This window comes from Gracilinanus agilis, chromosome 3 (assembly GCF_016433145.1).
Source record: "Gracilinanus agilis isolate LMUSP501 chromosome 3, AgileGrace, whole genome shotgun sequence".
NCBI classification, from domain to species: domain Eukaryota; kingdom Metazoa; phylum Chordata; class Mammalia; order Didelphimorphia; family Didelphidae; genus Gracilinanus; species Gracilinanus agilis.
The window spans coordinates 669,858,635-669,881,136 of record NC_058132.1 but is presented as its reverse complement, the minus strand read 5'-3'; the positions used below and the strand labels follow the sequence as shown (position 1 = coordinate 669,881,136).

At 38.1% G+C, this 22,502-nt stretch overlaps 1 protein-coding gene across 1 annotated transcript in view; it reads left to right on the top strand.

The window, feature by feature from the left end:
* Positions 1-22,502, top strand: part of PHC3 (polyhomeotic homolog 3) — a 67,780-nt gene that overhangs the window by 28,206 nt on the left and 17,072 nt on the right. Inside the window, exons 3-8 of the mRNA XM_044669548.1 lie at positions 1,478-1,636; positions 3,593-3,691; positions 8,815-9,061; positions 12,544-13,400; positions 18,719-18,872; positions 21,785-22,035. Coding sequence (XP_044525483.1) covers positions 1,478-1,636; positions 3,593-3,691; positions 8,815-9,061; positions 12,544-13,400; positions 18,719-18,872; positions 21,785-22,035 — 1,767 coding nt within the window. The remainder of the gene's footprint in view (positions 1-1,477; positions 1,637-3,592; positions 3,692-8,814; positions 9,062-12,543; positions 13,401-18,718; positions 18,873-21,784; positions 22,036-22,502) is intronic.

Sequence of the window (22,502 nt, the reverse complement as noted above, 5' to 3'; positions counted from 1 at the left end):
GGCTGGCCTCCATGGGAGCACCCTCTTCCCTTCTTCCTCCTCCTCTTCCCCTCAGTGTGATTCCTCACTTCTCTTCCGTGGCAGTTGCCTTGTAACTGTGTTTTTTTTTTTATTAATTTATTTTATTTAGAGTATTTTCCCATGGTTACATAATTGTAACTGTGTTTTTAAACACCAACCATGCAATCATTTTTTGTTTGAAAGCCAGTGTCATTTTCTGTGGGGATGTCCTGGGGAGGGGGGGACAGAGAGCTGCTACAGAGAGTGAGCCTTCTCCCTGAATTCGGATCCGGCCAAGTACCTCGGTTTACTCATCTATGAAATGATCTGGAGAAGGAAATGGCTGACCACTCCAGCATCTCTGCCAAGAAAACCCTAAAGAGGGCCTCCAAGAGTCAGACGTACCTGAAGAGCCTGAACAGCAGCATCTTCTCTTGGGGTGGCCTGTCGGTCATTCTATGCCTTTGACTTTTCAGCACGTGCTGGGGCACCTTCGAGCTTAAGTGATTCTGCTCACCGCCATGCTGAGGCCTGTGAGGCCAGACCCTCTCCGGCACTGTTTCTCCCCGATTCTGCTGCCCATCATGGGCTTGTCCAGGGCTTTTTCTTCCTGTGGAACAGTCTACACAGAAGCATTCTTGAGGATTTGGAGGGATCACTTGGACACCCTGTGTAGTCGGGGCAGCCTCACATCAACCTGTCCAAGAGGCTGTCCCGAGCTCTCTCTGTCCTCCGTGGGTAAAAGGCTGAGGCTCTCAAGTGCTTTAGAGCAGTTGGCGACTTTTTCCTCCTCTAGTCCAAAAGCCCCTTCAGTTTGATAGAATATGCAAAAGAACATTAACCAAATTACTGGCATGTTCTGGTTACTAAGTGGAAATACTGAAATAATGCAGTATTAATATGCACAAAAGTCAGAGAAATTATATTTGACTCTTTTTTTTTTTTAAACCCTGACCTTCCATCTTAAAATCAATACTGTGTACTGGTTCCAAGGCAGAAGAGCAGTAAGGACTAGGCAATGGGGATTAAATGACTTGTCCAAGATCACACAGCTAGAAAGTGTCTGAGACCAGATTGGAACCCAAGATCTCCTGTCTTTAGGTCTGACTCTCCATCTACTGAGCCACCCAGCTGCCCCCAATATTTGACTCTTGAAGGATTAGACATTTTCTTTAAATAGACTGTTATTTTTCCTAAAAATTGGCCTGCTTATTATTCAGTACATACTATTACTTGCTTAGGTTCGATTATTATGTAAAACTGGGGCGGGGGAACTACAAAAAGAATGGATCCCTTTCTACTGAAAGTATTTTTATTTTGTATTGAACAAAAAGGGTAATGAGACCCTTGCTGAAATTTTGTTGGGGGGCCCGCAGTTTAAATTTATGCCATTAATTGCCTGATTGTAACATGGTTTGATTTTATCACTTTAAAGCAAAAGATTTGGCTTGTGACCAAATATTTTTTTCTTCCTTAGATCAACCTCTCTACTTCTCCTACACCTGCACAGTTAATAAGCCGTTCCCAGGCTTCCAGTACTACCAGCAGCAGTATTACCCAACAGACTATGTTATTAGGGAGTACCTCTCCTACCTTAACAGCAAGCCAAGCTCAAATGTATCTACGAGCTCAAATGGTAAGATATGAACTGCAAAAATTTTCAGCATCTGTTGTTTTTTAGATTTAAGAAATCTCTGAAATGATTGGTGGGTCCGTTTTCCTCTTCTGTTTTCTAGATAATGACAAATGTCAGGTAGCTTAAATATTTTAATCAATAAAACAGTGTATCTACTTTTTGTTTAAGTATTAAACTCTGTGATTGAAGCTAGAAAAGTTTCCCTTAAGATAGAAATGTGGATCTTTTTCAAGGAATAGAATTTCTACAAATTTGGTTGGAAGCTTGAAGCTGAAAACAAGGAATCCAATTTGGAGATTTGAAAATATTTCTCACCTTATTCCTTACTACAAAATTCCAATCAGGATGAGGTTTTCCTGGATAATTCTTATAGTTTATTCCATATTTCATATTCTGCTAGTTTTGTTTAGATAGCTATAGATTTTATTCAATTAACATTTATTTAGCACTTATGGTTGCTTAAAACATATGCAAGGTCCTGAGCTCTTGTTTGTAATTACTTTCCCCCCCCTTATTTGCCAAATTTTATAGCTTGATCAAGGAACTGAGAATCAGATCGTGTTTATTACTCTGGTGGCAAACTACCTGACAGACTTAGTGGTATTCATGTTGTAGGAAGTGGAACAAAATATCTTTAGACTGAAGATTCCACATTTCAGTCCTCATGTCAGCCCCAGAAACTTCCAGTCAAATTTCAAAAAGAAGCAATATTATCTATTGTTATTCCTAGATTACCACCATGAATTTATCAAATGTCTAGTTTTAGGATTTTGACTAATTAAATTTTATATCTACATGATACTCTTTAAAGAAACATTAAGTTTATAGCCTTTTTGGCTAATCATATTCAGATGTGGTTTTCATATATCATGAAATGTTAGTTTTCCTTGTAAGATTTACATTTTGATGTTAAAATTTCATTTAATTCAGCATGCTAAGGAACTTTGACAACATACATTATTGATAGTTCTAGATAAGCCAAAATAAAATGTTTTTGAGGTATCTTATGTTTACCTAAATATAAATTATAAAGTAGGATATTGACACAAATCCTGAAATAATCACTTATTTCAATACATGATATATGATCATTATAAGGAGATTATATAGTATGTTGGGAATACTGATGGAGGACTGATGTAATATTGAATAAAGTCCTCTAATGAAGAGGGATGGTGATAAGAAATTTACATTTGTCATGATCTTGTTGCTTTTTTTTTTTTTTTTAATGATACCTTCTCAGGCTATGCTGTTGTATCATTTTAATGTTTCATTGTGGTACATAGTTCAACAGTGACTTTTTCTGCATGTCTAGTCTTTAAACTTTAGTTCATCCTAGATTGGTTCCATTCAAATTCTGGCCTGGCCACTTTACAAGTTATGTGACCTTAGGCCTCCCTCTTTGGCCTTCAATTTTCTTATCTGCAAAATGGAAGATCTGAATGATAGGATTCTAAAATCTATGATCATAGGAGTATCCCTCCTCTTCCCACCTTGACAGTTGTCCTTTTAAGGAAATGATTGCAAAAGGGTTTTTTGGGGGGAGGATGGAGGTTATGGATTTCCTGTTCAGATTTAGTTTGGACTTGCGGTCAGTAAGTTGGCTCCTTTTAGACATTTATTTTAATATATAATTGCTAACTTTGGGGAACACTTCTAAGAAATTCCTATCAACGAAGAACTCTTCTGAGCTAGTCTTTTATATGAAATGTCTCTTATATGTTAAAGATATTACAGTTCTTCCTATTTATAGTTGGCAGAACCTACTTCCACATAAAAATTATTTAAAAGTCAAATTCAATATAAATTTTTGACTAGGAAATGCTTCTAAACTGTATTATCTTTCTATCACAAACTTCAATCTCTCTTACTTGCTTTACATGTGCGTGGGGCATGTTCTTTTGTCTTCAGGGTTGTTTTTTGTTTTTTTTTTGTTTTTACTTTCTGTCTGTACAGCTGATTTTCACACCTGCTACTACTGTGGCTGCTGTACCGTCTGACATTCCTGTTGTCTCGTCGTCATCGTCATCCTCCTGTCAGTCGGCAGCTACTCAGGTGAGCTTGGTGAGATTCCTTGGCTCTCTAGTCAGAGTAAATATGTGTAGGGAGTTAAACTAGTGATGCTTTTGTTTCTAGCCCTTTGGGATATGTTGTGAGTAATCAATATTTATAAAATCAGAAAATACTTCAAGGAAGAGGTAAAAATACAGAGTTGTGTGTTGTGCAATGATAAATAATTTAGCCGTATGAGATCATCAAGCATAGGATATGTTTCTGCACTAAGTGTTTCGTTTATTGAAGTGATTGAATACAAAGGCAAATGTCTTTAGGGATTATTTCTAGACATATCCGTGGGAGACTCATTCTTGGATTGCTATTGTGTGACCTTTACAATCCTTTACAAATGGTCTGCAATTCTGTGTAAAGGATGTGAAAAAAGAAGGCATGTATGAATGAAAGATACCATTTAAGATACTAGCTGTGTTATTCTGCCTCAGCTGGTATTTGAGAACAACTGCAGTACGAACAGATGTTTACACGGTCAGTGAGGACTTCTCAGGGCTAATGCCGGAGAGTCCCTTAAACTGTGGTAAGAAAGAGAAGCTATAGGCCAGTGATGGCGAACCTTTCAGAGATGGAGTGCTAGGCCCTTCCCCTCCCTGAGTGCCAGGCTTGCCCTGCCCTGCCTTACCCCACACACAGGGGAGGGAGGAAGCACTCCTATTGGGCTGTTGGGAGGAGGGGTGGGGGAAGTGAGGAATGTCCTCAACGAGTGTTGGTAGGGGGAGTGGCCTGAGCACCCTGCTCCCCTCCAGCTCTGCCGCCTATGAGCTGCCCACCTTACCCCACTCCCTGTGAGCTCCCATTGGGCTGCTGGGCAGATGGCGTGGTGGAGGGAAGGGAGGGGAACAGCTCTGCTTTTCTAGTAATGAACTGGGGGGGGGGCATGTGCCCACAGAGATCGCTCTGTATGCCATCTTTGGCATCCATGCTATAGGTTTGCATTATTGCCATAGGGAATGTAGCTGGCATTTGAACAGCACTGTATACTTTACAAAAAGATTCATATTATTCCATTTTTTAATTATTAAAAGTATTGACAACGTGGATATCATTCATTTTACATTTGTTTTTCCAGAAAAGTTGGCTATAAAATGGGTCCTATTTTTCCAATAGTTTCTGTTATAAAATCTGAACTATCATATCAGGGGGGAAAAATATTCCAGTAGACATAATTGGAAATTTTTGTTAAAGAAGGAATTTTAAAGATGATAGTTAGATTAAATGTAAGCCAAATCTAGCTCATTGTATAGCCTTGTGCAATTTACTTGCCCTCTCTGATTTTCATTTTCCTGTGAATAAAACCAGATCAGTCAGTGAGCTGATCTCTAGGTCCCCTTCTAGGAAAGCTAGGTAGTTCACTAAGCCTAGAGTCAGGAAGATCTGTGTTCAGATATGGCCTTAGACACTTCCCAATCACTTTGCTGCTGTTTGCCTCAGTTTCCTCATCTGTAAAATGGGGATAATAATAACACCTGACTCCCAGAGTTGCTGTGAGGATCAGAGGAGCTAATCCACAAAGTGTTAGTCTAGTACCTACCACAGAATAGACACTGTAAATGCTAGCTATGAATATTACTACTCTTACTACACAAGAAAATTCTCTTCTGTTAATACAGCTTTTTTGGCTCTCTTCTGGCCTGTGTATCTATGACATTTAATAGTACTTGATATCTATAGGTGTTTCTGTCTGATACCTGAGATCCTCTAGGTCAGAAATATTTCAAGTTCTCTAATATGACTTAAGGCCTCACTTTATCAATACCTACAAATTTGAAGAGGGGTAACTAGTTATATTTTTAATAATCCTAACTTTACAGACACAATAGCAAGGATAAACTTTCTGTACTTAGGAAATTATAGCATAATAATTCCATATGTAAATTGTATTATTACTTCAAGACACTTATTTAGCTAACAATTATGGGACATTTGTAATAATTCAGGAACATTCAGTGTTATGTGTAGCATAGGGTTTAATTAATAATGTTAAAAGTTTTTTCTCCTTATTCTTGTTTTAAATTTGCACACTGACATAAAATTATAAGAAATTTGGACTAATCCAACCTTGTTTGTGATTTTGCTAAAAAAAATTTATGAACATGAGAGAGAACGACTTGATTAAGAAGGAGCCTGTTTGTAGGAAATAGGTGCCAAGGCAGTGAAATGCCCGGTGTAGGGGTGAGTGGTATAATTAAAATGAGAGGTATTTCATTAGAAATCCAGAGATTTAGGATCTAGATCTGACTCTCTTTATGCTAGTTGTGAGACCTTGGCCAGATGATACCAAGTTGTTGAAGAGAATGTTTCATTAAGTGGAAAGAAGATTTCCTTAAGAATCTGGAGACCCGAAATGTAGTTCAGGCTCCACGAATTATGTCAAACCAGCCACACTCAGTGTTGTAGTCGTCATTTTTTTTAAACTTGGGAGTGAGAGAAAGGGATGCCATTAACTATCTAATTTACTTTCACTAGTTTATAAGCATCAAGCAAGGTAGTGGATATATAGGTGATTTTAAAAGTGTTAAGGGTCACCATGTAAGGTGGTATTAACTAACACAGCTCTTTCAAAAAGTATTTGGCAGAAATAAGGAGAATCTTAAAATTCAGTAATAGTGATAGCCCATTTGTGGATTTATCTGAGGATTCTTATCTGAGGAAAGCAGAATGTTTTTTCCAGAAATGAAGTTATGCCATGAAAATCTGATTGTTATATTAGCATGATAAAATCCATTTGTCACATAGTTTAGAAGCCATACTTAAAATATATTTTTTATTTATGTATTTTACATATATACATCTGTCACCAAGACAAAATTATCATGTGTTAGATAAGCACAGTAATATAAAATTTGAAGACATTAAAAAAATTTAAAATATAAATAAAATTAGAAAGCTATATAGGGGAAAAAGGGAAAATGAGAAAGATCGAATATCCTGTAGAAATGGGCATATGTAAATTTTCCACAGTTCACATAATGTTAACTAACATTCTAATTTAGTGTCCATAATTTGGTGGGAATAATATTTTTTCATCATTCTCTTGATTATCTGTGTTATTGATATAGGTCAGAAAACTTAATTCTAGATTTATCTCTTTCTTAGATATTCTCTCCAAGAATGTTTCTGAGTGCTTTAGCACATGTATATATATTTTTTTTTTTTAAACCCTTAACTTCTGTGTATTGACTTATAGGTGGAAGAGTGGTAAGGGTAGGCAATGGGGGTCAAGTGACTTGCCCAGGGTCACACAGCTGGGAAGTGTCTGAGGCCAGATTTGAACCTAGGACCTCCCGTCTCTAGGCCTGCTCTCAATCCACTGAGCTACCCAGCTGCCCCCCACATGTATATTTTTTGCAAGAGGGATATAACTAATTTTCATGTTAGGTCAAAAAAACTATAAGACTAGTAAATCTGCTAGGAGAAATGAAAAGGCCACTAGGTACATTCCAATATTAAGTCCATTAATACAGATACAGTTAATTGTAGGTTCATTTATTGCTACATGGTGAATGCTAAGCTAATTTTGGAAAATTTACAAATTAGAAAAAGATCCTTGTCAGGGCTTACTTAAAGAGAAAAGTCTTTGAATCCACTTATGGTGTTGATTAGATACACAATGTCAGTTAGCAAGAACTCCATGCCTTTTGTGTTGTAGGTACTATGTTAGTTGCTTATAGAGCATCATAGGTACCTTGAATGAATGCAAGAGAATTAAAAGATGAATTCCTTGCCCTTGAGAGTATGATTTAACTGAGGAGAAATACACATAAGAAGCAAGAGGAGAACATATTTGCAAAGCAGCTCAGCATCATTTATTATGTTTTTTGGCAAATCACTTAATCTCTCTGCCTCGGTTCCCCAAAGGGCCAATGCTACCAAAAATGCATGTGTTACAGTTGCATGAAGCCGACCTCTGGGAGAAAGGGAGCCAGTGACCACTGGGGTAGTGTTCCCAACTGGGCATCTTTGGTGGTGCTGCTAGCAGGGTAGGCCTTGACACTTGTCATCGCAGTCTTAAATTTATATTTATATGTACTTATTTAACATTTGTGGTAATTTTGGCTTAAAGCTCTCTCTTTCTTTTTCTCTTTATATATACATATACACACACATAAAATATGTATTTAAGTATGGTTTTTAAACTATGTGACAAATGGATTTCATCATGCTAATATAACAATCAGATTTTTGTGGCAGAACTTCATTTCTGGAAAAAACAATGAGCTTTTCTCAGATAAGAAGAAATCTCCCTTTCTTTTCCTCCACAAATGGACCATGACTATTACTGAATTACAAGATTTTTATCTAAGATAATTATAAAAATGAGTGCAAGAATGAAGTTTCCCTTTGGAGTGCCATCTGATCAGCTTATGAAAGTTACTTCCCAAAATGAAAGTAGTATACCTCTAGGAATTGTTAAGTTAATTCATTCATTTAAAAATACCTTAAAGGGTAGTTAATTGAAAGTGTTTTTGATAAATTTAATTATAGTTTTAACTTATTAAGGCATTTATTAGAAGAGGGAGCTAGGTGGCACAACAGATAGAGTTCTGGACCTGGAGTCTGGAAGATCTGAGTTCTGGGCAAGTCATTTAACTTCTATTTGTCTCAGTTTCCTTATCAGTAAAATGAGGATAATAATAGAATCTACTTCCCAGGATTGTTGTGAGGATCAAATGAGATAATTATTGTAAAGTGCTTATCACAGTGTCTGATACATAGTAACCACCATATTACTATTAGCTATTGTTATTATTAGAAGATGTAGAAGAAAAGGTAATCCTATCCAGCAAATAATATGTTTGTATTTGATTATATTAAATTATAATGGGTTGTTGTTAAACTCATTCCTTGCTGACATATAAATTATTCTACTTTCATCATATTCATCTTGATAATTTTTTTACCTGTTTCTTAAAAATTGTACTTTTTATTTAAAAGGTGGCTATTTTGTTATACTTCTTTCTTTGTGGTTTTAGCAAGTTTTTCAACATTGAACTATTTGTATGAAAAGCAGAGTATTACTATTTTATCACCATTGTTTTACTAGTAATTATTACTATATCATGTTATTGATATTCTTTTTTCTGAATTTGCTGTTATGTGACTTGTAGGTTCAGAATTTAACATTACGCAGCCAGAAGTTGGGTGTATTATCTAGTTCTCAGAATGGTCCACCAAAAAACAGTAGTCAAGCTCAGTCATTGACCATTTGTCATAATAAAACGACAGTAACCAGTTCTAAAACCAGTCAACGAGATGCTTCTCCAGAAAGTCATAAGAAAGGAGAGAGCCCGAGTTTGGAATCTCGAAGTACAGCAGTTACACGGACATCAAGCATCCACCAATTAATAGCCCCAGGTAGGATGAAACTCTGTATTGATGTAAAATGAAGCTGTAATTAGTTGGGAGTGATTTGAATGTTTTCAGTTCTGTAAGAACTGTTCCATTTAACCTGAGCTCTTCTTTTGTGACTGAGTCGTTCAGGTTTACATGGAATTTTCACTCAGCAGTAAAGAATATCAGTTCTTTTTTTATTAATAGATATTGATCATAACAGATTTTTATACTGCAAGTTGTATTTGTTAATGTTAAAGAAAAATCCCTCTATTCCTAGTTTTACCTTAAGTACTTTCAGTTGGTGACCTGCTTCTTAGCAGTTAGCAAAATAGTAAATCTTTGAATAATGGTACTTTTAAATCATCATTTCCTTTTTATATAAATTTCATAAATTGAAAGAATCTTAATACTGCATTTTGAAAAAAAGAACTTAGAAGTCCAACAATTTAAATAAAAATACTATAACAATAAAGTTGATATTTTATGTTATCAGTATTTGACTAACAAGTATAATATTTGGTTGCCCCATATTAGTAGGGTATCACTTCTGTAATATTCCTAACTTGTGGGAGGACATGGACAAGAGTTGAACAGGATTGGAGGGAATACCCACATCGATGAGATCACAGGTCCTTTTGACTGTTTAAGTAAGTTGACCTGTAGAATAACTAGACCTGACTTCTACTGTAAAGAAATAGGTTTCAATTTCTCCTATCTGTATAGGCTACTGTTCCCTGCCTTCCTGCCCTTTTCTTTCCTGTCCCCTTCCCTCCCCACCCGCCCACCCCCAAAAAAAGACCAAACTGGTCTCAAGAACAAACCAGCTTCTCTCTGGTGAAGGCAGTCAAAAAACCGATGGGGAAAATGGAAAAGGTTAAATATCAGCCACAGGGAGACAGTATGCTCCCAATGACTGCTTTGTAAGCATTTCAGATAGGATCTTGATAGGGGAAATAGAGTTTAGGTTAATTTAATTTTGTCGCCCCACCCCCAATATCATCAACAGTGAAAGCAGCAAAGTTGGGGTGGGGGTGGCATGGAGAAAACCTATTTCAAGAAAAGAAAGAATTTAGAATATAGATTATGTGCCACCCCCTTATATCGCTTCTCCTTTCACACTTGATAGCAGTGGTAGGCCAATCTTCCTCATGGTGGGGATGAGATGTACCTGGGGTTAAGAACCTCAGAGAGGAGAAACAAGCAACAACTTGAAGTCAGAGGTGCCAGGCAGCAATGCTCATTGGCAGCTGAGGTTCAGAGCTCCTTGGTGACAGGCACCCCTCTTCTCTCCTCCCCCAACCCATTTCCTGCCATATTGTACTTCCTGGGAAATCAAAGAACCAAATCTACAACCACATCTTCGTGCAGAAGAGTTTATACAAGTGTCATTCATAGCCGGCTCTACTTGGGCAGCAGCTGTATCCTTTGGATTGGGCTACCCCTCATCACTGGTGGGAAACTGATAGGGGGGTGAGAATTTCTTTAGGAACCAAAAATAAATGAACCTCCTTTTACTCTGTATATGGCTTATTCCTATAAACTTATTTTTACATTAAGAGATAATAAGTTAGGCTCTAATACAGGATAGTCTTAATTATGCTTCTGTGGGAAAATCTTTCATGAAAAGAAAAAAATTATTATTGATAGAAATGTTTTCTAGAAAAGATTTGTTTTCCTAAATATGTGAGTATTTCTCATCTTGTTTATATTAATTTTTAAAATGTAAATTTATCTTTTGCTCATTTTGCTTCAAGGTAAATTATAGTCCAATTCCTGTTGGAATTTTAAGTAATGGAACTTGAGATTGTTATAATTGATCTTTTGTGTTTATGAAAGTGGCCACATTGAATTAGTTGTTCTTGAAGTTCTTTTTTAGGTGTAAATCCAGAACTATTGATTTGATGGCTTCTGAGATCTGTTTCAACTCTGACTTTCTATGATTTCCTGTGTCAAAAAAATAGTTTTAAAGTCTTAGTTTAAATCAAAGCAGTGTGGCTTAGTGGGCAGAGAATAAGTCCTGAGTCAGGAAGAGCTGTGGTCTAAGTTCTGGTCTCTGGCTTAGACCAGCTGTGACCCCAGGCAACTTTCTAAGACTCTTAGCTTGTAGAGAAGACACAGACCTGCCTTGGTAGAGGAAATTCCCCATATTAATGAAATCTCAGATCTAGATCATTTCTATAACTTAGCTTTAAATCCTTTTTGGTGGCTATATGGAAGTTTTCATTCAGTAAAAATCATTTCACTTTTTTTTAAGGTAATTAGGTTTTTGGTGGATCTTCTAAATGCCTCTTTCTCAAGATGTTTTTTAAATCATAAGATTTAAGTAATAAATATAGTAAAATGAAAAATAGTAAATGAATAAAAATAAATGAAATAAATATAAAATGAAATAAATTCTAAAATAAATTGAAATTTTCATTTTTCTTATAGACATAAGTAAATATGAACTTTCAGTTTTATCAATTATATACTAAACTTTTAGATAAAGTTTTTCTTTGAACTATTATTAAGCTAGTATTTCAATTTCTTTTCTGAGAGCTATGTAGCAATTCTTCAATGTAGAAATAGAGAGGATTACACTTACATTTTGTTTTGAGTGACGGATTCTTTGTTGTCAGAGGCAGAATGAAAGGGAACCCCTAGATGAGGTCAGTCCTCGGTCATCAGGTAGATTGTGAGTGGCATATCTAATTTTTCCCAATGGCAGGAATCTATACTAAGATTCACATAAAATCTTCAAAAGATTATTAAACGCCTACTATCTCCCAGGCCCTGTATAAAAGAAAAAAAGCATGAGATTCTACTTCATTATCTCTTTCAGTGCCTTCTTAGGACTGAAACAGAGATTATGAAACTTTTAAAAGTTTATATTTATTTTAGTTGTGTAGCTGATCTTTCCCCCAGTATTCATACTAGATTAAAGGTTCATTTTTTCTTTAGTTGTATTCCCTTTTGTGGCCCAAAGAATAGGGAACCTTTACATTAACCCCAAACTGAAAAATTGAGAAGCCACATACAGGTACTCAGTGACTTTGAGTTATATTCAGACATGGCTTAGGAGTCTTTGTGAGGGTGATTCTTAAGCTGCCCCTGGTTTGGATGGTATCCTTTCTAACTGAAACTATTTTATATCTCTTCCATTGATTCAATAGTAGCAAAAAATATTCACTGTCCTAAAACTCTTCCAAATTGAATAGAACTATTCTAGTGACCTTGTGCAAGATCTGACAAGTGTACCTCTAGGCCATCTGTGGATGTGCATTTTGAACCAGTTGATGTTTTACATTCTACTTTGAAATTGCCCAACATGCCGCTCTCCCCATTGGACTCTTCACTGGTGTTAATCTGTAAAAGTGATGTTTGCATGTCACTCTTACTTGGGAGTCTTCCAAAAGGTTTCTGTTGACTTTGTGGTGTGAAGCTAGGAGGATTTCTTTAGATTTCTTGTGGTTTTCTGAGAGATCCTGGAAATCAGTAGTAATTGTCATTTTTTTCTCTCACAGCTTCATATTCTCCAATTCAGCCTCATTCTCTAATAAAACATCAGCAGATTCCTCTTCATTCACCACCTTCCAAGGTGTCCCATCATCAGCTGATACTGCAGCAGCAGCAGCAGCAAGTCCAGCCACTGACCCTTCAGAGCCCAAGCCAAGACCCCCCAGCTTCCCAGCACTGCGTCCCCATCCAAAGCCATGGTCTTCCCGTGGCACCAAGCAGCTCCCAGGCCCCTCACTGCTCGCCCCTCCAGAGCCACCCACCGCCTCTCACGGCCTCTCCCCCCCAGGCCCAGGCGGCACAGCAGTCGGTCGTGGTGTCCCCCCCGCCACCCCACTCTCCCAGCCCATCTCCCGCCATCATTCTCCATCCACAGGCACTCATTCAGCCCCATCCTCTGGTGTCCTCAGCCCTGCAGCAGCAGCCCCCGGCTCAGGGCCAGCCGGCCGCCCAGCCTCTGACTCTTCCATCTCACCTCCCGCTTCCGGCGTCCCCCGTCGTGCACCTGGGGGCTGTCCAGCAGCCCTCCCTGGTGTCTCCGGGGCCGCAGATGGTGTCTCCTGCCGCGCACCAGCCCTACTCCGCCCTGCAGTCTCCTCCAATCCCCCTCGCGCCTCCCCCACAGCTGTCCCCATCTCCTCCGGCCCAGGTCCCGGCGCTGCCCCTGCAGTCTGTGCAGCCCTTACAAGTGCAGCCTGACCTCCTGTCCCAGGGCCAGATGCTGGTGCAGAACGCTCTGGTGTCTGAAGAGGAGCTCCCCGCCGCCGAGGCCCTGGTCCAGCTGCCCTTCCAGGCGCTGCCCCCGCCCCAGACCGTCGCTGTCAACCTTCAGGTGCAGCCGTCGGTCCCGGGAGAGCCGCCAGTGGTAAGCCCTCGGACGCTCTTTCGCTTTCTCCAAGCAGGACTAGAGTAGTAGGAGCAGCTTCTCCTCCCCGGGCTTGTGCCCCAGAGCCCAGACGCCCGAGCCAGGGGCCCTCAGCCACGGCCTGCCACCTCCTCCACACGTGGCGTCGTTCTCTGGGCTACCACTTGCATGCTTGGCCATTTGTGGTGGTGATTAAAGTTTGGCCATCATCACTTTTATTACTATTTAAACAAATCCATCTGCTATCTTTACAGAGTTGATTTTTTTTCCCCCAAGGGAATGCATTTGAACCCGAGTCATCTACACAAAGTTTTTTCTCTTAAGGTGATTATCCTTCCTAGATCCCTTCCATTGGCTTGTGTGTTCATAAATGTTTGATTCCTATAGATGACTGATATTTGTACAAACTGCAGTCTCGCCCTAATTTTAGGAACACTTGTTTGGGGAGTCGAGTCAATATGTTTGTGTCTATGCCATCATTTTGAAAAATGGACATTGTAAGGTAGGCGGCCTGAAAGTCTGGAAAAGATCCCAGCTTCATAATGAATCACATAATCTTTTACCCCCTGCTTCTCATTAAAAGTAAAAACACATTATTAAAAATCTTATAAATTTTAGTAAATTAAACAGTGAAGATCGAAGAGAAAGTCATTCATTGTGAGGTGTGAACTTTTGAAGGATTGTCAAAGGATGTAAATAGTTCAAATAAAACTTAACAAGAAGGGAGTTGACTTTGGAAATACATTTTTTTAGATAATTCTCTACATTTTTTGTTTTGTTTTTCAATTCATAATAATTTGCACAATATGAGGCCTCTGGATTCATATGCAAGATAATCACAATACAGAATTATATTCCAACAGGAGAAAATAAAGGGAGCTTCTTATTAGAATAAAACAAAAGATAGATCTTTTTTTCCTGGAAACTTAAAAACAAATTCATCAGAAATCAAGAGTTGCATACTCAGAGTTCTTTTGTGGAAAACATCCTCATTCTGGTGTCTAGGACTAAAATTGAGAAACACTGGTGCTGATCTTAGGTGGCCTGAGCAGGTAACTGGTAATTTTCTCTCCTTCCTTTACACCACCTCACTTTAAGTTGAAGTGCAGTTTAACATGAGGAAAAAACTAGCAATGAACTAAAAATATTCACAAAGATGTGAACAAATTTTAATATAGTGTTACATTTTCTTATTTATAATATCTGATTAGTCTTTTCAAGTTAAAAATAAATTTCCTGGGGGCAGCTGGGTAGCTCAGTGGAGTGAGAGTCAGGCCTAGAGACAGGAGGTCCTAGGTTCAAACCCGGCCTCAGCCACTTCCCAGCTGTGTGACCCTGGGCAAGTCACTTGACCCCCATTGCCCACCCTTACCACTCTTCCACCTATGAGACAATACACAGAAGTACAAGGGTTAAAAAATATATATATAAATAAATAAATTTCCTTGGGTTTTTTTGTTCTTCCCCTCCCCCCTACCCCCCAGTAAACCTTGGGAAATAAATCCAGGGTAGAAGTGTCGGGTCTTATTTTAATAATGAGGCAAAAAATTTGGCTTGGGTCTAAAAAAATTAACAGCAGTAAAAAAAAAAAAGTTCAAGTCTTTAAAAAAAAAAATCTTTTCCTTTTGGCACTATTACTCCTAATAAGTTTTTTACTTTAAAAAATTCCTGGGGGGCAGCTGGGTAGCTCCCCATTATGTTGCTATAGCGTTTTCATGAAGTTGCTTTTAATGATCAATTTCCCTTGAGTCCCATACTTTTGTTTCTTTTATTCCAATACTTATTTCTCTCTTATCTTCTACCGCCTCTGCCCCTCTTCCCCTAAAATGCACATGTCTTCTGGAGTACATTTTTCTGATTATTTCAAAATATTTAACTGGAGAGGTACATTTACACCATACAGGGTATGAACAAATTAAAAGGTAAGGAGTGTTTAATACAAATAAATGCAATATGCTTGTTGAAAGGGTGTACTTAGGAAATAAATAAAAGGGTTTTTTTTTTTCATTGGGAAGGTACACAATTTAAACTTAATAAACAAGTATTTCCAGTTTATTTTGAGAGATAGATGGGAAAAGTACATTTTCTCGAAGAATGTTAGCTATCCATAATACCTTCCTAAGAGAAACATTTAAATTACTGGCCTACCAGAAGTCTAGCTTTTCCTTAATTAACTTGGGAGGAAACCCATCATGTATTTTCATTTGTATAGCTCTAAGTTTTGCACGATAGTATATTGCCGTTTGCTTTGCTTTGGTTTTTGAATTCATGCCCAGTATTTGTGACATTTCTAGCAATTCTTCATTCTGATTGGCCAGTAACTATCCTGCCTTTACTAAGAGATTCAAAAGAAAGTTTAAGTAGTTTTAGTCAAAATGAGTGCAAAATAGAATGAATGTTCATTTTTGTTGATTAATTCAGAATGTTATTTGTACTGTTTGGTTCCTTCCTTTCCTTCCCTTTCAACATGTGTCAAAATGAGATGTGCATGACTAGACTTTTATATTTGTCAGTATTAAATAAAAAGATCACTCAGCAGCTGCTTGAATAGCATGCAAAGGGATTGATTGACAAGAACATTTCAGCATTATAAAAAAGATAATGGTCATTGGAAGAAAAAATTACTGAAGTATAAAACTAGTGAGTTGAAAATAGATTAAATTTAGCAAACTACTAAAATTTATCAATTACTATTGACTTGGCAGGTTTTTCTGATTTTTTGGGGGGTGGGATGGAGGTGTGTGGTTACAGATGCTAGTGGATTGACTGCTCTCCAGTGGCTGGTGTTGCCTTGTTCCCTTTCATGAAGGTCTTTGTTGTTGTTGTAGTTAAATTGTTATGTTAATTTTAAGCTCCATGGCCCTCCTCCCTTGGCTACCTCTATGGTTTTCTCCAGGGATCCCTGCATAGGTTGGAATCAGAAGCAGGAAGTTTGTTGCCATCCTTGACTCACCTCACAAAATTGGGTTTTAAACAGATGCTTGTGTATAACCAGAAATAGAAAGTTTTTTCACACATTAAAATTTGTAGAATTAATGTTTTAGTTTGGTGACAACATATTAGATGGTGTTTGGTTTTATTTGATTTCACGTATGTTTGTTAATATTGAGTTTTTATTTTAATTATTGCTTATCGTCTACAAATTAATCTTACCAATTTGATTTTTAAAAAATTTGTGTAGGAAAAAAGGCAAAATATGTGTGACATCTTAAATCTTAGGTCAGCTTGACTGAAGATTTTCTAGTCTGTCAGAGTTATGGTTAAATATATCATTATAAATTATAACCTCTGACACACTAAGTAAATCTAAGTTAACACTTAAGCTTTGGAACATCATGGGGCATTTTTACACTTAATTTGATATTTTGCACAATCTTTTAACAAGATGACTTGAAAACGTACATAGTTTGTATATCATTTGTGGTTTTCATGTGAGTGGATTTGAAAACATGCATGATTTAATGAAATATTTTTTTGGAGAAAATTTTGAAGGTTTTAAGGTAATAATTGCTATTCAAAAAAATCTCACTATTCTTTTGTAAGTTAAATTAAGAAAAGTTCTCATAATAAAAGAAGGGAAAGAATTGCTTTAGCATTACTGGATTGAGAACTTTGAAGGAACCTTTGGTGTCATATATTTCAGCCACTTCTTTTTACAGTTTTAGAAACTGAGGCCCCAAAGGGAAAGTGACTTGTCCAAGGTATACAGTAATCCACAGAGCTGAGATTTTGAACCATGCCCTTGATTCCACACTCGGTGATCTTTCTGTTTCATTGATATTAAAAGGTTATTTCTTAAATCTAGACAAAAATTAAACACTCCAGTGTTAAACAGGTAAAATAAAATTTTATTTCAAATGAAGAAACTAAATTTTGTCAGCCAATGGAAATTTTCTCTGAAAATAAAGATTGTCTAAAATTGCCCTTTTAAATTTAGTAATGTAGTTTAATTCTTTAAAGCTTCTTTTCTTTGTAAATAGAGTATTTTAAAATGTAAATGTGATAAATGGTGTAGATTAGATATTTTTCTGATGTCAAAAGCAGCTGTTTTCTTCTTAACAGTAAGTTAAGTTTTGTTAATTGGATCCTTGAGGACATTACAGACTAAAAGAGAACAGGAGCTTCTTTTCAAATATGAATGATTTTCTCTTAACACTTGACATTTTCAGAACTTCTGAAATGTTTTACATTGGTTTACTCTTTAGCTTCCATAATGTTATTTTTAAAAATGATGAGGGCCGAGATCAAAAGGAAGAATAGTATTTTAATAAAAGCCATGCTGATAGAGATAAACTGACCACGCGCTTGTAAGAAACCTATTCCAACCTCAACTCAGCCATTTACCTTTCCTCTCTCCGCAAGCTCAGGTAACTACAGAGGAAGTCCCACGTCACTTCCCCCTATTTTAAAACAGTCCCTCACCTTCAATACGTAATCCAAAACAGGAAACCCATTGGACCACGGGGAAATGTAGTTTTAAGGACCCCCACAGGTCCACAGAAGTTTGTCAAACACTATATTGAGGTTCAATCCTTCCAAATAGAACCCCAGGTGATTTTAACTAACACAATAATCATTAGGAAGAAGAGATATTCAAATGGTTCTTGGCTTAAGTTTGTCCCCTGCCAGGGAGTCCAGGTGTTTTTTGTTCTCCCTCATTACCATGATCATGTTGGCCAGGTTATGGACATTTCCAAAAACCACCCAGAAATATAGTCCACAGATATAAGATATTTCTCAAGCACTTTATATGTACCAAGCTCAAGCTTATACTCCCAAGTTAAGTTAAAAGTAGGAAGATTGCTGATATATTTGAGATGTCAAATAACTATGTTTATATGTTTTGAATGTTGAGTTTAGGAATGGGTAAGGTGGGTTTGCCTGCTTTCCTTCCCTCCTTCCTACTTTCCTTCCCTCCTTCCTTTTTTCCTTCCCTCCTTCCTTTTTTCCTTCCTTCCTTCCTTCCTTCCTTCCTTCCTTCCTTCCTTCCTTCCTCAAAAGTATTTCACTTATTATTATTGGAAAAAAATTTTTTTTCAAATTGAAAAATAATGTCCTGCCTTGACCATCATCTTTTCTGAAACCACAATGCATTTTAGCATGGCTATCAGTCCATCATCTGCTTTTAGTGAATTATTGTGCAATATTTAAGTAATTCCATTCAATTATTTTCACATTTCTTTCAGCTAATAGTTTAAATAGCAAATTAGATTTTATATTTGGATAACCATATTTTAATAAAGTTATTCAGTTTTTAAAATTACATGATCTAAAGATAAGCTAGAAGTCAACCTAAACCAATGTTCTGCCTTCCTTAGGTTTACCAAGTAGAGGATGTGTGTGAGGAAGAAATGCCAGAAGAATCAGATGAATGTATCCGTATGGACAGAACCCCACCACCCCCTACTCTTTCTCCAGCAGCTATAACTATAGGCAGAGGAGAGGATTTGTCTTCTGAACATCCTTTATTAGGTAAGAAGAATGTCAGCTTGCTATCTATGTACATTGGTTCTGAGGGAAAAAAATTATTTTTCTCCTTCAGAAAGTCAACTGATTATTATGAAATTATTAAAAATTAAGATTTGAGGGGGCAGCTATGTGGCTCAGTGGATAGAGAGCCAGGTCTAGAGACAAGAGGTCCTGAGTTCATATCTGACCTCAGACATTTCCTAGCTGTGTGACTCTGGACAAGTCACTTAATGCCCATTGCCTAGCCTTTACCTCTCTCCTGCCTTGAAACTTGATTTCTAAGATGGAAGGTAAAGGTTTAAAAATATGTATATTAGTTGACAAATTTCAGCAAAAAAAGCCCCCAAAACTCACAATAGGATCAGTAGCATACATCATAACCTCTTTAGGTAACAGGATATATTTAATTATTTTTCCCCAACAAAATGCTTTTTTGCAACATGTTCTTCAGTAAGGTATAAACTGATCTCTTCATCATAATCATAAAAAACAATTTTAAGTTGGTTGTGATAAAAATTTCCTGGATTTGAAAGAATTCATTTATGTAGACGTGTTTTTAGAGTTAAAAAAGAATGTAGAAATATAGTCCACTCTTCTCTCATTTTATTGATGAACACTCTGAAACTCAGACAGGTAAAGTGGCCCTGCCAGGGGGTGACCTCCAGCTTCCAAGCCAGTGTACTTTCCCCCCAGACTGTGCTCTGTGAAGTCACCATAGTCTAGTTAGGCTGTACAGTCTCTCTGTCAAAAATGTCATCATGTCTTCATTAGGGCAGGGTCTTGGGATGTCACTAGGGCAGGTGCAGATCTTGTCCTCTCTCATTTACATGCTTAGGGAATTGCTTGTAACTTTGAGAGTTGGTGACTTGTCCGTGAGTGGTGAGGTGTCAGGGGTAGGATATAAATCTTGTTTTTCTGACTCTCCATCCAATGTATCAGCCATGATACCATGTTGCCTTTCTTCATTACTGCATCAGAAACAATTCCTGCAATTACTTTTATTGGAGCTTTTTTCTCAGCCCCAAGGCCCAAATAATATTGACTAGTAACTGCATGTAGCTTAATCTGATGACAACAATGAATAAAGTTTGGCTATTTAATTAAATTGTATTTAATTAAACCTTAGTGATACTTGCAAGAGACAGAGATTAAAACATCCTTGGAGGACTATTGTATCTGAACCCTGCTTTATAGAATGAGTTGTTCTGTGCTGTCTAAAATGTTCAGATTACTCTGGAACCCTGGCATTTTAAAAAAGCGCTGATGTTTAAAACCAGATGTGTCCGGGAGCTGAAAAAGATGCTCCAGAGGCAGCTGGGTGGCTCAGTGGATGGAGAGTCAGGCCTAGAGATGGGAGGTCCTGGGTTCAAATCTGTTCTCAGACACTTCCCAGCTGTGTGACCCTGGGCAAGTCACTTAGCCCCCATTGCCTAGCCCTTACCACCCTTCTGCCTTAGAACCTATATACAACATTGATTCTGAGATGGAAAGTAAAGGTTAAAAAAAAGATGCTACATGTTTCCATGTTAATTTATCAGTATAGAGCTTAGAGGATATGAAATCCTAGATTGATCTCGACTTTTTGTGTTTCCTTCATTCAGTGTCAGACATGGGGCCCATAGCACTTCAGGTGGGGCCTGAATCAGATTAAAATGTAATTGGGAAATATTTAACAAAATAAATTAAAATACAGGAAAGCAGAGATGATATTATATTTTAAACCTGTCAATATATGCCCCATATCCTTATGTACAAATTAGTGCTCCTCCCCATTCCCATTTGTTTGACCCCACTGTTCTATGTGACCATTTTCAGTGGAGCTTAGCCATCCTAGCATTCTTGGACATAAATCTTAAAGGCATATTGACATCATTTCCTACCAAAAATGTTGCTCTTTATCAGTCATAAGCAGCAATCTTAGTGCTTGGGGCAAGTAGAGTGGGAGTGAGGACAACTCTTGAGGGAAAATCCTGGAACACCAACCCAGAGAATGGAGGAAATAAGGTTCTCAGAACACTGGGGAGAGAGGGGAAGTTCAATTGTGGAAGAAAATAAGGCCAGGCCTCGCCAAGGAGGAGCCCACCTGTGAGACATGGGAGGCCTTAGGGAGGCCACATTGGCTGACACATGCCTTTGTGCCCCAGGGGGAGCTCTTTTGGGAGTTCTCTGGTTTGGGTGCCATTCTATGAGGAGGGAGTCCATTCCATGGTGAGTGGACCCACCTATCAGGACACTTGCTGACCATCAGAGAAACTAGTGATGGAGGACTGTGGGGGTGTAGGCCTCAGTCCTTGATGTACTCGCTTGGGTGAAGGGGTGCCACTGAAGGTTGGAGAATGTTAGTCTGTGGCTAGGTTAGCAGATGGAAGCAGGGTAAGGCAAGATTTTTTTTTTAAACTCTCACCTTAGAAGAGTGGCAAGGGCCAGGCAATTGGGATTAAGTGACTCTGGTTCATTTTACAGATGAAGAAACTGAGGCAACCAGGGTCACATAGCTGGGAAGAGTCTGAGGCCAGATTTGAACCCAGGACCTCCCGTCTCTAGGTTTGGCTTTCATTCCACTGTGCCACATAGCTACCCCTCACCTTCTTTTTGTGTTCTGTCTTCTCCCATTTGATCATAAGTTCTTTGAGGGCAGGGACTGTCGTCTTCCTATTTGACCTCAGCACTTGGCATACTTCCTAGCAATAGTGGCCTTAGACAATGGGAGTTACAGACTGCTTGCAGACTGCTTTCATTGCTCTGGCAGCAGTGGTTCCATGTGGAATCTGTGGAGGACAGGCTTACTTCATGTCTCCTATGGCTCCAGAGGGAGGACTCCCAGGGCTGAATGGTGTATCCACTGCTTGGTCTCCTCTGCTCTCTCTGAAAATTGTCTGACCATAAAACACAGAAACTGACCTCCATTCTTTCAGACCAAGTAGAGCTCCCTGCCATGGCCTCAGTCAGCGCCTCTGTGATTAAGTCTCCGACAGACCCTCCTCACGCCTCTGTCCCTCCTCCTCCGCTGCTGCTTCCGGCCGCTGCCACGAGGACTAACAGCACATCTCTGCCCAGCAGTGTGCCCAACGTGGAGAACAAGCCTCCACAGGCTATTGTTAAGCCACAGATCCTGACCCATGTTATTGAGGGCTTTGTGATTCAAGAGGGCTTGGAGCCATTCCCTGTAAGTGCCAGATAAGTTTATGGTTTCTTTGTTTGTTTTTTAAGTAGAAATAAGAGGAAATTTATCCAAATGAACTAAACTTTTTTTTTCTTATTCTACTTTAAGGTATCCGAAATGACAGTTAAGATGTGTTCATGTTCTAAGCAAAGTAGATTCCTAAACACTGGCACTTTGATGAGAACCTGGGTGCGAATATTCCTCCCCTGCGTTTAGCACAGTTACTTTGAAAATAGTGCTTTGGATTTCTAATTCCCATCTTACAAGTAGTTTTCTCAGGACTCCTGTCATGTTTCAATCCCAACTTTAAGTCAAAGAAACTCTTAAAGAAAAATGACTTAAAAGTATTCCCCCATCCTCTTGTCATTTGGATTTCTGAAGTCTTGAGTTAAGTCTAGTTCAAGTCTGAATATGTCAAGATTGAGTTCTGTTACTTAGGTTTTAGAGCTTCTCCCTCTTTCTTTTGTCAT